This window comes from Prionailurus bengalensis, chromosome C1 (assembly GCF_016509475.1).
Source record: "Prionailurus bengalensis isolate Pbe53 chromosome C1, Fcat_Pben_1.1_paternal_pri, whole genome shotgun sequence".
NCBI classification, from domain to species: Eukaryota; Metazoa; Chordata; class Mammalia; order Carnivora; family Felidae; genus Prionailurus; species Prionailurus bengalensis.
In genome coordinates, this window is record NC_057345.1 from 95,478,378 (window position 1) to 95,492,597 (window position 14,220).

Here is a 14,220-nt window from a genome sequence, read left to right on the forward strand (position 1 = left end):
GCCGCGTCACAGTGACCCCAGCGCCTCCCGTCCTCCATCAGAGCCACAGTGATGCCAGCAGCCTCCCGTCCTCCCTCAAAACCAACAAAGCAGCAGCTGGGTCTGACCCTGGCACACGGTGGGTGTCCGCCACGGGCCAGGGCGAGGGCAGGGCAGCGCTCAGCCCACTTCCTGGGATTCGCGCCACAGGGACTGAGTATGAGGAGTACACACTATATGGAGGCAGTCATTCCATTGTTACCGGATTATTAGTTGGGGAAGGGGTGGAATATAAAGTTTAAAAGTCCCAGCCTCGGACCTAGGCACGGTAAGGTTTGAACCTCCGTGTTGCTTAGCTTTTTGAGCTTCAGCTTCCGCACTCGTAAAACAGCTCATACGGTTTTATAGGAGTCAACGAGATGACATAAAAAACATTGTTAGTTCAGGGCTTTGCTCGTAATAAGGGCTCAGCGAACGGTAGCTGTTACTAAGGATGCCAGAACAGTTGCCCAGCAGAGCCGGGTTCTCAAACTCCCATCCAAGACTCGCCAGGCAGGTAAAGTAAATGGGTGAAGCGGGCTCAATAAAATAGCTCACTCTCCACTTTATTAGAAGGATAGCAGTCCGAGCCGAGTGACATACACCAACTAACATGAAGCCTCTTGGTCAGGAGACACTAGAGATGGGTATGAACAGAGGCAGCTGTTCTGAGTAACCACTCACGGCTGCCATGTAGTGAAATAGACCCAGTGTTGGAAGATCCCTCAGTTTCTCAAGAGAAGACAAAAATCTGAATTTTCGTGCGGGTCAACGGTGTTTGAGCCAGTACACGAGCCAATGCTGAGAACGTGTTATGAACCTAAGGAATATAAGGAATACAACTCTGGATACCTGAAAGCCAATATTTTAAAAATACAACAACAACAATATGAAGGATAAACAAAAATAGATATGTAGCCAGATGCTTTTATGATCCGTCAGTTTTCATTTTCTGCTACGAAGGATCTCAAATCATGAGTAGGTCCCATATTTCACGATCTGAATCTCAATCATGGAGGACCAGAAATCGGATGCTCATCTTCTCAGAGACTGACACTGCTCACCTCATCCACACTTCACCGAGGTACTAACCAGATGTCAATATAATAAATGACACGGCAAAATACAATGACTAGTGGTTAAATTAGTTCCACTTCCAGTATGAAGAAACCAGGAAGATCAATTTTTTAATCAGAAGATTGCTTGGGGGCACGTGGGTGGCTCAGTCGGTTGAGCATCCGACTTCAGCTTGGGTCATGATCTCACGGTTCGTGAGTTTGAGTCCCACCTGGAGCTCTGTGCTGACAGTTTGGAGCCTGGACCCTGCTTCGGATTCTGTCTCTCTCTCTCTCTCTCTCTCTCTCTCTCTCGCCTGGACCCTGCTTCGGATTCTCTCTCTCTCTCTCTCTCTCTCTCTCTCTCTCTCCGCCCCTTCCCTGCTTATGCTCTGTCTCTCTCTTTCTCAAAAGTGAATAAACTTTAAAAAAAATTTAAAAAAAAGAAGACTGCTTGGATACCATGGAATAAAAACAATAGATGTTATAGGATGTGTAGGCAAGGAATATTTCAGTAAAACTCTAGGTAAGCCTGATGGAATACCCCACCTAAAAGAGACTGTCTCCACTTACTCATCCATCTTTGCCTTGCCTTAAGTACTCAACAAATACCTGTTGAGCATGTGCCAGGCCCTGCTAGGCACTCTAGATGCAATGGTGATCAAGACAGTTTCTGCTCTCAGGGAGCTTCTAGTCTAGTGAACAGATTGTTCACACCCCCTAGTGTATGTCTCTCTCTTGGAGATGTATGCATCTCTCTCATCTCTCTTGGATAGGTGCAGTGGGGGAAAATGTGAGTTTTATCACCAAAGAGACTTACTCTGTACCATCACTGGGGCCACTGGAGTCCCACCTACCTGCTCAATGCCACCCTCCATTCCTTGGGCTAACAGTAACCTGAATCAGGAAATAATTAAGCCTCCTGAGGGCAACACTGGATTAGGATGGGCAACAACTTGTACCTCTGGCTACATTACCCCTGGTGTGGTTTCTAACACTAAGGACCATGCTCTTACTTGTTTCCCAATTTCTAGCCCAGGTCCCCTAATTCTTGTTAATGGGTCTCTGAATTCATTTTTCTTCCTGTTCTGTAAACTGTAGGCACTACAGTTGTTTCCCAGGGCCTGGGTCCTGACTCAGTCTTGCCAGGCACCTGGGGCCTTTGCTGGCTATCTTTTAAGACCTCCCTGATGTGGATGCATGCCTCTCTCTAATTCTGAGCCTCCCTCCTGCCACCTCCTGTCCCCCAGATTCCGTATCACTGAGATTTCCCACTAGGTTTGTGCCTTTCCATCCCGACTCCCTCCAGGAGGCACTAGCTCCTAATGCTGTCCCCAGCACAGAGCTCAGTCTGCCTGCCAATCTGCACCGTCCTCATCTGTACCTGGGTCAGTCCTCTGGGATCCTATTCTGCTGCAGTGGACAAGGCAGGATCTCAGACCTAACCATTGATTCCATGCCTTTGCTATGGATGCATTGATTCCTTTGCTATGGATATAAAGAACACCACGATGTAACAATGGATGCCCGGGAGGGACCTCTGCTTCATTCAGGGACGATCATGCCAAGGGTAGGAACTAGGACTCCATGTGTATAGCAGATGATGAATAGTAAATGCCGAGTGAGGGTTCTGTTGAAAGTCAGTATGCCATGTCGCTCTGTCTGCTTTCAATCCTTGACATTTTGCTGTCAAAAAATACCATTGTTATTTTACACACCCACCCGGATACTTGAAAATACTCCTCCCTGGTGCCTAGCCCGTTCTCATGGGAAAACATTTACAAACGTCTTTTAGTTGACTTACTGAAGAAATGCCTATGGCAGCGCACCCCCTCCCAGATTTTACAATCCCCAAGTAGACGAAGGCAAGATCAGAGCCAAAATACCTCGGTTTTAGCAAAGCATTTGGCCAAACTTTTGTGATACTCATGTGGATAAATTGGACAAGTATGACTTGAACAAAATCAATTGATTGAATGAATCCAAGAGCCCAGAGTGTTGACTATGGATTGGTGCAAACTTAAAAGATCTTAACCATTTTACATCTTTAAAATGAATGGGATGAGGGTGCCTGGCTGGCTCAGATCACGAGCATGTGACTCTTTTTTTTTTTTTTTTTTATCGTTTATTTATTTTTGAGACAGAGACAGAGAATGAACAGGGGAGGGGCAGAGAGAGAGGGACACACAGAATCCAAAACAGGCTCCAGGCTCTGAGCGGTCAGCACAGAGCCCGACGCAGGGCTCGAACCCACGGACCGTGAGATCATGACCTGAGCCGAAGTCAGACGCTCAACCAACCAAGCCACCCAGGTGCTCCGCAAGCATGTGACTCTTGATCTGGGGGTTGTGAGTTCAAGTCCCACAAGTGGCGTGGAGTTAACTTAAAAAAAAATGTTTTTAACAATAAAGTGGCTAGACAGAGCAGTGTTTCCCAATATTCAAGATAAAAGATTATTTTTCGTTGTGCATGAGGATTTAAAAAAATTTTTTTTAATGTTTATTTATTTTTGGCAGAGAGAGACAGAGCATGAGCAGGGAGGGGCAGAGAGAGAGAGACACAGAATCCGAAGCAGGTTCCAGGCTCTGAGCTATCAGCACAGAGCCTGATGCACGTCTTGAACTCACCGACTGCGAGATCATGACCTGAGCCAGTCGGACGCTCAAGTGACTGAGCCACCCAGGTGCCCCCGTGCGTGAGGATTTTTAAAATACTAACATGTACTAGAAAATGTGGATTATTCCCAAACCTCTAATTTCATATAGTTTAAACATTGAGGCAGTTCAAAAAAGAATATTTGATGAAGGTAATACTGTTTGGGTATTTTTGCTGCTGTAACGTGGGGAGTCAGCATGAAATGCCTATGTAGCTATTTATTAAAGAGCTGACCGCCTGTCCTGTGGGGCAGGAGAGATACCTTGGGAACCAGAGCAATGTCTGGTGCCACCTGAAACCATACTTGAGCCTCCTTCAGCATTCGGCTCTGGGAACTCACTACCCAAGGAGCAAGCTTCCTGTAACCACGGACTGGGGATTAGCAGTGGAATAGAGTGAGTCAGGCTGATGGGCTTCAGAGTAAGAACAATGAAGTCAGGGAAGTGGATTCATTCCAGCATTAGACATCTGAACCAGTGAAATTAAATGCAACATAAATGCCCACAGTTTTAAGCAAAGTAAAATGACCAGTTGGAAATCAAACTCACCAGTAAGTCTATGCTCATGCTACTGAAACCATTCCCATATCCAGGCCCCAAGTGAATAACCCTACGTGTAATACCGCATTTCTCATTGTTTGCTCACTGTCACACACACACACACACACACACACACACACACACACACACACACGCAGCCCGGGGGGGGGGGGTGATTTTGATTAGGTTTGCAAATGTCTCGGTGGCAATCAACAGATGTGATCACTCTCATCAGCACAGATCAGAATCTAAACCAATTTTTTTTTAAATGTTTATTTTTGAGACAGAGAGAGACACAGCATGAGCAGGGAAGGGGCAGAGAGGGAGACACAGAATGTGAAGCAGGCTCCAGGCTGTGCTGCCAGCACAGAGCCCGACGTGGGGCTCGAACTCACGAACCGTGAGATCATGACCTAAGCCGAAGTCAGATGCTTAACCGACTGAGCCACCCAAGTGCCCCCCCCTTTTTTTTTTTAAACAATTTAATGTGGTTCTTCAAAACCTAGGTTTTCTTTCTTTCCTGTCATTTTAAACACCCTGATACAGGTGGACATTTCCTTGGGTTCTCATCTCCACTGCTTTCCTCTCCACCATGGCTGAGTTCACCAGGAAAAGGACTAGGCAAATTTAGTTCCTACCCACCTCACCCCTCCTTTCTCTAGGCCATCACAACTTTGTGAAGTTTACCTCTGAGAACTTAAAATGTTTCTACCCACCCACCCTATTACCTTCCAAGAAGCTGTAGTTAAGAACGGTGAAGGGTTTCTTCCCACCTACCCCAAACCCAGTACAGCACAGGACTACAAATTCCAGTTTTTACTTGGGGGTTATTGTGACAAGAGCTCATGCTTGGCAAGGGTGCAGCATGGAAGCTTTATTTATTTCGTCCATATTCCTTCAAACTACCTCAGTTTCATGTGATTTTAGCTGAGCTAAACTTGCAAAGCACTAAAGTACATAATTGATTGTATGGAGTTTCATAATCCGTAATTGACCATGATTTATGGTGGTAGCCAGCCCATCAACCCAAGTGACTCAACATTTACTTTAAGTTCCAACCAGCTGCTCTAAGGGCTGGGGAAGCACACAGACAACGAGCTAGAAGACGAACACCCTGATGCCTCACGTAAGTGAGATGTGTCCAACTGCACATAACACACGCTTCAAAAGACAGGCCAGCAAAGCCTAAACTTTTTATTTCACCAACCAGTATTTCTGATTCTCTGATGCTGCATTTAAAATCTTCAGAGTCCACAAAAACAGCATTCAGACTTCCTATATCAGAGAAAGGGATCCAGAGGCCAGGAGAGGTCAGGCCCCAAGCTGTTTGGGGGTGGGAGATGTGGCACATGTTTCTCTGCAAGCCTGGGTCAGTTTTTCACTTAATCGAAATGCCTTTAAGCTCTGTACCACCCCCCAACTTTTTCCATGGAATCTACGACAGGAAAACACTCATCTTTCATACACACAACTCCATGAGGGGTGGGGAGCATTACACAGGCACCAGCCAAAAAATGTATCTTTGAGTCAGTTTCACGGCAAGGAGATGTGCAAAACTATGATGAGTGTTCTGGCTCTTCCTCAAGGTGAGTCGGGCAAGAGTTTTGTGGATGGAAGCATTGCCCGTGAGAAAGGTAGATTAAGTTTTATAAAAAATAAAGTTGTTTCTATCTCCATGAGTAGTATATAAGCTGCTTCCAAGAATCCAGGGATGCCCACATCCCACATTCCATCTAGCCACGGCCAATTCCTCATGCACAGCTACATAGGAAGCATAAAACCCTTTTGTGAACTTTTTGGGGGTTTTTTGGTTTTTGGTTTTTTTTGGTGGGGGAAGGACTTGGGAAAGACATAAGATGGATTTTAATTCCCCCCCACCACCAAAAACTATGCATCTACACACACACTCAGACACACATACATATCCAATTTTAGGAAAGTTTTTCTTCCCTAGGACTACAGGATCCCAGAATCCAGCCTTCCTTGGGCTGAGAGACAATGCCTATTAACTGCCCAGATCTAGTGTATCAACATAGTGTATAAGGCTCCTGTGTGGTCTCACAGACTGAGAGGGCAGGGCAAAGGGAGTGGTTACTCATGGGGGATTTGTTTTTTGTCTTATCTACTCAACAACACTCTTAGGTCCAAGGGCTGGGAGAGGCTCCGTGGGCACGATGTGGTGGGTGACCTGATGGTCCCAGCCCACTGTGGTAAGGAGGGAGTGATTGAGCGGGGACCACGTAGCATCTCTCACAAAGTCTCTGTGGGCTCGGCTTCTAAACCTAGAAGAGAAAAAAGGAAAGTCTGGGCACGGTGAGAACGAGGAGAAAGCAGGCTTGGAGAAAAGAGAGAATCCAACACATCCAGGGCACCTTTTTGGGATGTGTTATACAAACTTCACCAGATGTGTGGCCTTGTCACCAGGATAGAGTATAATCATCCAGAGAACTTCATCGACCCTTCAATCCAGCACCCTAACTTCATGAAGAAATGGTGGCTAGAGCAAGGGTAGTAACATGGGCCAGGATCAGAGAGCACATCATGGCAAAGGCAGTATAATTCAGGGACTCTGGTGCCTTTCACTGCACAGCAGGTTGCATTTCATATACGTGTTCTTCGCGTGAAAAGGGTAGACTGCCCCCTTCTGGGAGACAGCTGGAACACCAGACTTGGAAATCCCACCGACCACCACACCCCTCCTCTACCAGGGCCAGTTGTGAGCCAGCACTGGGGACGGGGAGCCGGTCGGTGTCACCCTGCTCCCATCACCCAGCCCCCTTGAGACACAGTGCGTGGAGACAGAAAGGACCCAGCCACCCTCCGCTCTTGTCCCCGATTCCCGGTCACAGGACCCCACTTCACACTTACACCTCGGAAAGGCCCGAGTCCAGCACAGCAAGTGAGCAGTCCTCACTGACAGAGGCCAGGAAGGGAGAGCTAGGAGAGCAAGGGGGCGGGGGGCAGTTATGAGAGGTAAAGTCATGGTTCCAAGACAAATCCTACCTGGTTTGCCCTCAACCCCCACCCCAAAGTAACCCAGAGGAGGTGACCTGATCCCCACCTCAGGTTAAGGTCTGGCTACCACTCAAGTCCACATTACAAGTTGCAGGGAAGGATGAGGGAAATGGAGCAAGCCGGGGTTGACTGTCATCCCGGCAACTAACCACCCCATCTAGGCCCTCCCTGCAGCTTCAGCAATAACCCAGAAACACAGGCTTTCCCAACCACACAGTCCCAGAAGCCCACGATATTCATCATTTTGGGTGTTGTGCAGGAACAAGACCATATTTTAGCCATGTGAACACAAGACCATGCTACCCAAAAAAGGACTATGGTCTTAAGAGATCTTTCGTGTTCTGAAACCTTAATTAGACCACCGTCTGCTTTAAGGAATGACCTAATCAGCTAATGCTTTGCAAACATAAGCACTCCCCGTGTGCAGTTCCCATTCACACCCACCAGGCCCCTGGGAACAAAGGACAGTACCTGTGTGGGGAGAACACCAGTCCAGTGACACACTGGGAGTGCACAGCTGAGCTGAGGGCACACCTTGCACTCTTGGTGTCCACAAGGGAGATGGTCCCACTCTCATCACCTAGAGAAAAGAGGGAGCCCATCACAGTGGGTAAGAGCATGGGCCCTGGCGTCAGCCAGACCTGGATCTGAATGCTAGTTCCTCAAGCTTGCACAAGCTAACCATTCTGAGCATCAGTTTCTTCTTTTGTAAAGTAGAGATCGTTAGTCACTGGTGGTTGTTGAAAATTAATGAATGAGGTAGTTATTATTTCAACCAAAGACTGTGTCACCACATGCACAGCCTCATCACCACAAGAGCACGAGAGTGAGCCCTATTCTGCAACTGAAGTCCCTATATAGCAATCCACTTGTTTTGTACTCCACCGACTTGCAGCCAAGCCCGGAATACAGGAGATGGAACGCACAATCAGCAATCAAATCTACCAGGAAAAAAGTCGTCATGTTTTTTTTTTTTCCCAAAGCCAAACGAAAACCACTTCTGGATCATCCCGCCTTATCACTGGCATAATATAGGTGATGCCCAAGTGCACTGCTGAGATTGTGCAGCTGGAGCCTTGTGCGTTACAGGGTCAGCGTGCCCTCGTCCTCCCCCTTCCTGGCATAAAAATGCGGTGTGACAGGCTTACCAAAGACAAAGACTTCACTCTGCTGAGGATGCCAAGCCAAGGAGGTAGGTAGGTAGCCAGAGGCAGTGCAGCCTGCAGAGAGAAGAGGGCTCTGAAATAAGACTCAGAGCCTAGCTCTGTGAAGAAGCTTCTCAAACGAAGTCACTCTAAGTCCCAGAAGCACCTTTATTCGCCTTCCCAAACCCTGTGAAGACAGTTGTGTCCTTGCCCTTGACCCTCAAAACCTCATTGATCCCTCAGCCTCCTGCCCTTTCTGGACGGACCCGAGTCACAGGCAAGTTTCAGGCATAAAGCATGAAGAGGACAATTCTGGCCCCTCTGTCCACCCGTCCCAGGAACGGAATCAGCCACCCACAAGCCTACCCTTCCTTTTGGTCCCCACTGCACAAAATGGAATCAATAGAACCTCAGAGGGAAAGAGAGTGATTACGTCCCCTATGTCACAATGACTGAGGATCTGGTGACTGTGCCTTTGTCTCTCACCGAGGAAGCCTCTGCCAGGTGGGTTGCTAGTATACCCTCCCACCACCGGCTCTCAGACTCACCCATCTGTGATGCTGGCTTGGGACAGCGGGTATCCCAGAGTAAAATTCTGTTGTCCTAGAAGAAGGAGGGATGGAAAAAAGGCTTCACAATCCCCAAAGCAGCTGCTGGCCAGGTGTCCACTCTAGACTTGTGGCCAGAGGTCTGAGTGTGGTTAGGAAGTGGGGAGGGAAGGAGAGGCTGTATCTCACCTCACTGCATGAAAGGAACACGGAATCCTTGTGGGGAGAGGCGGCAACACAGGTGACCTGCCCGGAGTGAGCTGTGAAGGAGAGAGAAAGCGAAGTAGGACAGAGCAGAAGCTGGACGCATTACTACCGAGGAGCCCAGATACTACCGAGGGAGGTGTGAGAAACGGGCCTGGTCTCAGGATGCGACTTAACCCGTTCTGTGAGAGATTTTGGATTAGACAAAACCCCGGAAAAAATGTTGGTGGAGTCACAGAACCTAAAAAGGCTTGGGGGAGAAAAATGAATTAGTAAAGACAAGAAAGAGGAATTAGGGGCTGAGCAAGAAGCATGAAGGAATGTACACCCCAGAACAGCAACTGTATTCTCCTATGTAGCACACACACACTTCCAGGTAACACAGCCTTTCAAGGGACTTCTAGACGCTGCTACTTTTAGAGAAGTAAACTTTTCCAATGTTCTCTTTCCTGAAATCGAACTGAGAAGCTGCCGCAGTCTGCCCGTGCCCCTTGCCTCCCTCCGCTCCCACATTCCCGTTTTCCCAGGCGTAGAAGGCACACACACCTCTCGGCCGTCCCACACCTCACCATGGCACGATGCCGGGGGGTACAAAACCCACAGCCATAAAACAAAGGGGCTTTTCCCTAAGAACCAGAGAGTAAACGAAAGAGCACCTGGGTAAAATCCAGAGGAGGGGCTGGCCCTGTTTCACCGGACCACAAACCACAACACACCACGAGCACCAGGGTGGCTCTGGGACTTATCTCTGTTTCTGCCTAACAATGACAATTTTGAAAAATATGGCAAACGCTTGTGGTAAGGACACATCTGACAAGTCTAACCGAACCTAAAAACGAAGTCGGACTTTTTCTGACAGGAAGTGAAGTCTAACTTGGCAGCTGGCATAACAGTGCTGATTGTTTTTTAGCCAGTTAGGTTATTCGGTAGATATTCTGCATATTGAAGAGGCTTAATCTCCAAGTCCAAAATTTTGACAAACATATCCTTGAAACCAGTACACAATAAATGACCAGAAATTACTTCCTTTGCAACTGTTTAAACTTAAATTAATTGCCAACATAAAAACGTGTGAGAGGGTAATTTTTTGAAAAATTTTCAGGCCGACATGCTAAAAATTCTGAAGATTGCTGCTATGTGTTAATTACAGGCTGTGGAAACCACCTACTATAATGGCATCTGACCAGATTACCTGAAGTGGTCTGAATATGGCTCTGCCCCAAGACAGGAGAATGTAATCAAACCACCTTCCATAGTTCTTTCCTTGCCCTAGAATCCATAGAAAGCCAACACAATGACAAAGGATTGCTCAAGTGAAAGCAAAGCTCAGACACAAGCACCATGGGAAAGTATAAAAGATAAAGAAGACGTAGGGTAGTTCTATTTTAACTTTTTGAGGAACTTCCACACTGTGGAAAATGGGTGATGGGCACTGAGGAGGGCACTTGTTGGGATGAGCACTGGGTGCCGTACGTAAGCGATGAATCACGGGAATCTACCCCCAAAACCGAGCACACTACATACACTTTACGTTAGCTAAACTGACAATAAATTATATTAAAAAAAAAAAAAAAAAAAGATACTACGTAGTGCCTCTGCCCTCAGGGGATTTGCAATTCAGACAAAAATACAAAGAACTAATGAAAAAAGCTGAACAGAGGAAGTACTGAAAGAGTTAGCACAGACCAGGAAAACCCCTCGTGGGCCTAAGAAACAAAAGGCACACGTAACAGACTCCAGCACCAGCATTTTAACATTGTTTGACTGTTTATGGGTCTTGGACCCTGAAGGTCCAGGATGTGTATGAGTTTGATTTTGCTTTGGCACATAGTGAATCACGCACTCCAAAGTTAGAATTGGCAGGGAAAGGCCCTTAGCTATTGAATGAACATCTCTTAGCCACACACACATTAATGCTCTACGCGTTATCTTCGTGAAGATGTCATCTTCATGAAGAACGGCTCTCAGAACAAAGTCAACTGGTACTGCTATTAATGAAAGTAAGCAGAAAAAGTAACATTAATACAAAGTGATGGTTCTCACTAGAAAAACAAAATTTTTGTGGAAGTGAATACTCAAAAGCTCGAGATTCCCACGTCTCAGGTTTATACTTGGAGAAGGCCAAGGATCTACTATGCTTGGGTTTAATTAGAGCAGTATGTTTGAAGGGAGAGTGACAGAAGGGCTTGAATGCCAGGACAAGAAAAGGGGATGTTAATCCACAAGTCACAGAAACCACAAACGATGAGGGACTACAGGTGGAGAGATGAGGTGAGTACCACCATCTATGCGAGGTAAAGCCTGAAAACAAAACGCATCAGAAATGGAAAGCAAGACGGCGCCTGGGTGGCTCAGTTGGTTAAGCATCGACTTCAGCTCAGGTCATGATCCCACGGTCTGTGGATTCGAGCCCCACATTGGGCTCTGCTGACAGCTCAGAGCCTGGAGCCTGCTTCGGATTCTGTGTCTCCCTCTCTCTCTCCCCATTCTCCACTCACACTCTGTCTCTCAAAAAAAAAAAAAAAAAAAAAAAAAAAGAAATGGAAAGGAAGATCCCTGACCAAGGGGAAAAGGGTTCCAAGGAACTTGGGGACCCACTAATAGTGAGGAAGCAGGAGGGGGGGGAACAGGACTGAGAGGTGGAGTCCCCTGTGACCAAGAAGATGGTGAGGCCATTACCAGAAACAGGGAAATTCAGAAAAGCCTAGGGATAGATACTGGGGCCTGACTATAGTTTTGGAAGAAAACCATCAGGCAGAGGGCAAGGAACTGCTGCCCCTAACATCCAAAGTCAATGAGCCCAATGGGAGAATAACAACAAAACAGCTAAGGCCAGACTGAAAAGAATGTGTACTCACCCCGGTATGAATTCAGTACCATCTGCTGGGCAAGGTCCCAAACCTTGATACTAAGAAGCAAAAGGAAACAGAGTCTTAATTTTGACCTATACTACCTACATAAAAACAGGTGTTCAAACAAGAACTTCCTTTGACATGTCCTATGTCATTGCTTACTGGGCTGCTACTAAGGTCTGTTCACAATAGATTGCAATATCGCTAAGAAAATCTTAATCATAATTAATCACCGGGTTCTTACAATAAGCCCAAAACGTTACTCGATGAGGCTAATAAGATAGTAAAGGCACCCAGCAGAGGTCTAAAATACAGGAGCGATGAACACAAGGACCCACCAGAAGTCTTTGCTACCGCTGACAGCTTGTGTGCCAGAGCTGAGGACACTGACCGTAGACACGATGTCATCATGCTCATACTTGCAGAACTTGCTGACAATGAGTGTCTCATTCTCATCCAGCTCCCACAATTCAACAGCACCTGTTGGGAGTGGGGTGAAGGTTGAGGGAAATGAGCATGGACAACACCAAGACAGTAACTCATGTCTAAGATTCAAGTGAATCCATTGTCACTAAACTAACAAAGTAAGCTATTGCTATAAAAGCAAAATCCATTATCAACAGAGGATTTAGCTAATTTCCAAGCCATCTGGCTTTATGCTGGCATTACTGTTTACTTAGTTAACAATCCAGAAAATGAGGTGGGGAAAACTTCTAGAAAGACAAGGAAAGGTGGAATGACTGGCAAAATTCATTATCTGGCTTCCAGTGAGAAAACACTGGAAAATAAGTCCCAGGAGACAAGGCTAAAGTCTCCACAATCTGTGTAACACAGAGCCCAGTGCGGTTAAATCTTCCCAATTGCTTGAACATTAGTATTTGTTGAACAACTTGCATAAATGTCTCACAGCATCTTTAAAAATATGCTGAATAACTGAATGTCTTGTACAGGGACAGATTAAGGACAGAAAACACCCCAAAAGTTGTCTTGATAGTGCTCATGCTCAACTATCAGAGAGGCTCAGTTTTTAATGCCCCACTTCTATGCATGCCTTCCAACACCCAAATACTGATTTTTTTTTAATGTCAAAGACTCCATTGCTGAACCTGACTTTCAAAACAAAGGAAGCAAAATAAAGACATTTAAAAAGAAGAAAATGGGAAGAAATGGAAAGAGACAACACAAACTGACTTAAGCATCATCTTTAAGATCAAGATTGTCTGGGTTTGAGGAGAGATACTGGGAAGGTTACTGGAAACATAAAATGGTTCTTATCCATTCCTTAATTTTGTTAGAAATTCCCCCCATGCAATTTATAGTCTCCGAAAGGTATTTTCCCACTACACAAGAGCTCTCCTTCGGCCAATACCCTCAAGCCCCCCTAAGCACTGATTATGGAACATTAAAGATTGAGTCCAGCCCGACCAGTATCCCATCATCTATTTCACCTGTGGGGTCGAGGAGAAAGTGACTCACCTGAATCGGAAGCCACTAGGATACCTCTGTCCCCAACCCAAGTGAGGTCAGCCACTCCGGCCTCCGTCTGTACTCCAGCGGAACAGAAGCCTTCGTTGGGGGCGGCACAAGGGTCCTTGAACAACCAGAGGGAGCCAGCCCAGCAGCGGCCACTCAGGCTGGAGGCCCCGAGCAGGAGCGCCCCATCTAAGGGAAGTACAAGCTGTCAGCAAGGGACGAGTGGAAGGGCTCGTCTCCATGGTGACCACATTGAACAGCACGCGGGCCGGGTCTGGGTCTGAGCTCAGGAACGCGGGGTTAAGATTGGAGACTGAACTAGGCGACGCGAGGCGGGGGTCAGGAAGGCATGCGGGGCGGGAAGGAGCGCTGGAAAGGCCAGTCCTGGGAAAGGGCATCCCGGGCAGGATGAGGGAGCTCCCAGGCCCGGGATCTTGGCTCACCAGAACGATACCGCGCAGCCTCCAACTGTCGTTCCATACAAGCGGGCGCATTAGGGGGAAGGTTCCACTCGCGGGCCGCCGAGGGCACTAGTGGGGGCGGCGTTTCCTTTCGCATCTCCACGGTTCCAATTCCAACCTAGACCCAAACTGAACGCCCGCCCGAGACAGCTCCGGCAGTCCCCACGTGGTGCTCCTCTGGGCCTCCGCCCCTCTCCACAAGCTACGGTCACTCTACATCTCGCGAGAATTGCTTGTACGGTTCCCTTCCGCAGC

At 47.2% G+C, this 14,220-nt stretch overlaps 1 protein-coding gene and 1 long non-coding RNA gene across 2 annotated transcripts; both read right to left on the reverse strand.

Moving 5' to 3' along the window:
• Positions 1 to 568: 568 nt before the first annotated feature.
• Positions 569 to 3,184, reverse strand: LOC122479636. The gene is made up of 2 exons (XR_006296388.1): positions 2,458 to 3,184; positions 569 to 838 (listed from the first exon to the last, which is right to left on the reverse strand). It is a non-coding gene; the product is annotated as an uncharacterized LOC122479636 (long non-coding RNA).
• Positions 3,185 to 5,429: 2,245 nt separating this feature from the next.
• WDR77 (WD repeat domain 77) lies at positions 5,430 to 14,204 on the reverse strand. Its single transcript, XM_043575836.1, has 10 exons — positions 13,948 to 14,204; positions 13,508 to 13,693; positions 12,370 to 12,511; positions 12,038 to 12,087; positions 9,165 to 9,235; positions 8,976 to 9,030; positions 8,431 to 8,502; positions 7,754 to 7,862; positions 7,136 to 7,204; positions 5,430 to 6,549 (listed from the first exon to the last, which is right to left on the reverse strand). The coding sequence occupies exons 1-10, from the start codon at positions 14,060 to 14,062 to the stop codon at positions 6,390 to 6,392; spliced, it is 1,029 nt and encodes a 342-aa protein (XP_043431771.1). The 5' UTR covers positions 14,063 to 14,204; the 3' UTR covers positions 5,430 to 6,389.
• Between the last annotated feature and the right edge of the window lie 16 nt (positions 14,205 to 14,220).

Excerpts from the sequence above, each read along its gene's own strand:
- WDR77 (XM_043575836.1), bottom strand. The coding sequence starts at position 14,062 with ATGCGAAAGGAAACGCCGCCCCCACTAGTGCCCTCGGCGGCCCGCGAG. Across the intron at positions 12,088-12,369 it reads AGCGGTAGCAAAGACTTCTG|TATCAAGGTTTGGGACCTTG; the intron begins GTGGGTCCTTGT and ends TTTGCTTCTTAG. Across the intron at positions 6,550-7,135 it reads GACTCGGGCCTTTCCGAGGT|GTTTAGAAGCCGAGCCCACA; the intron begins GTAAGTGTGAAG and ends TTTCTCTTCTAG.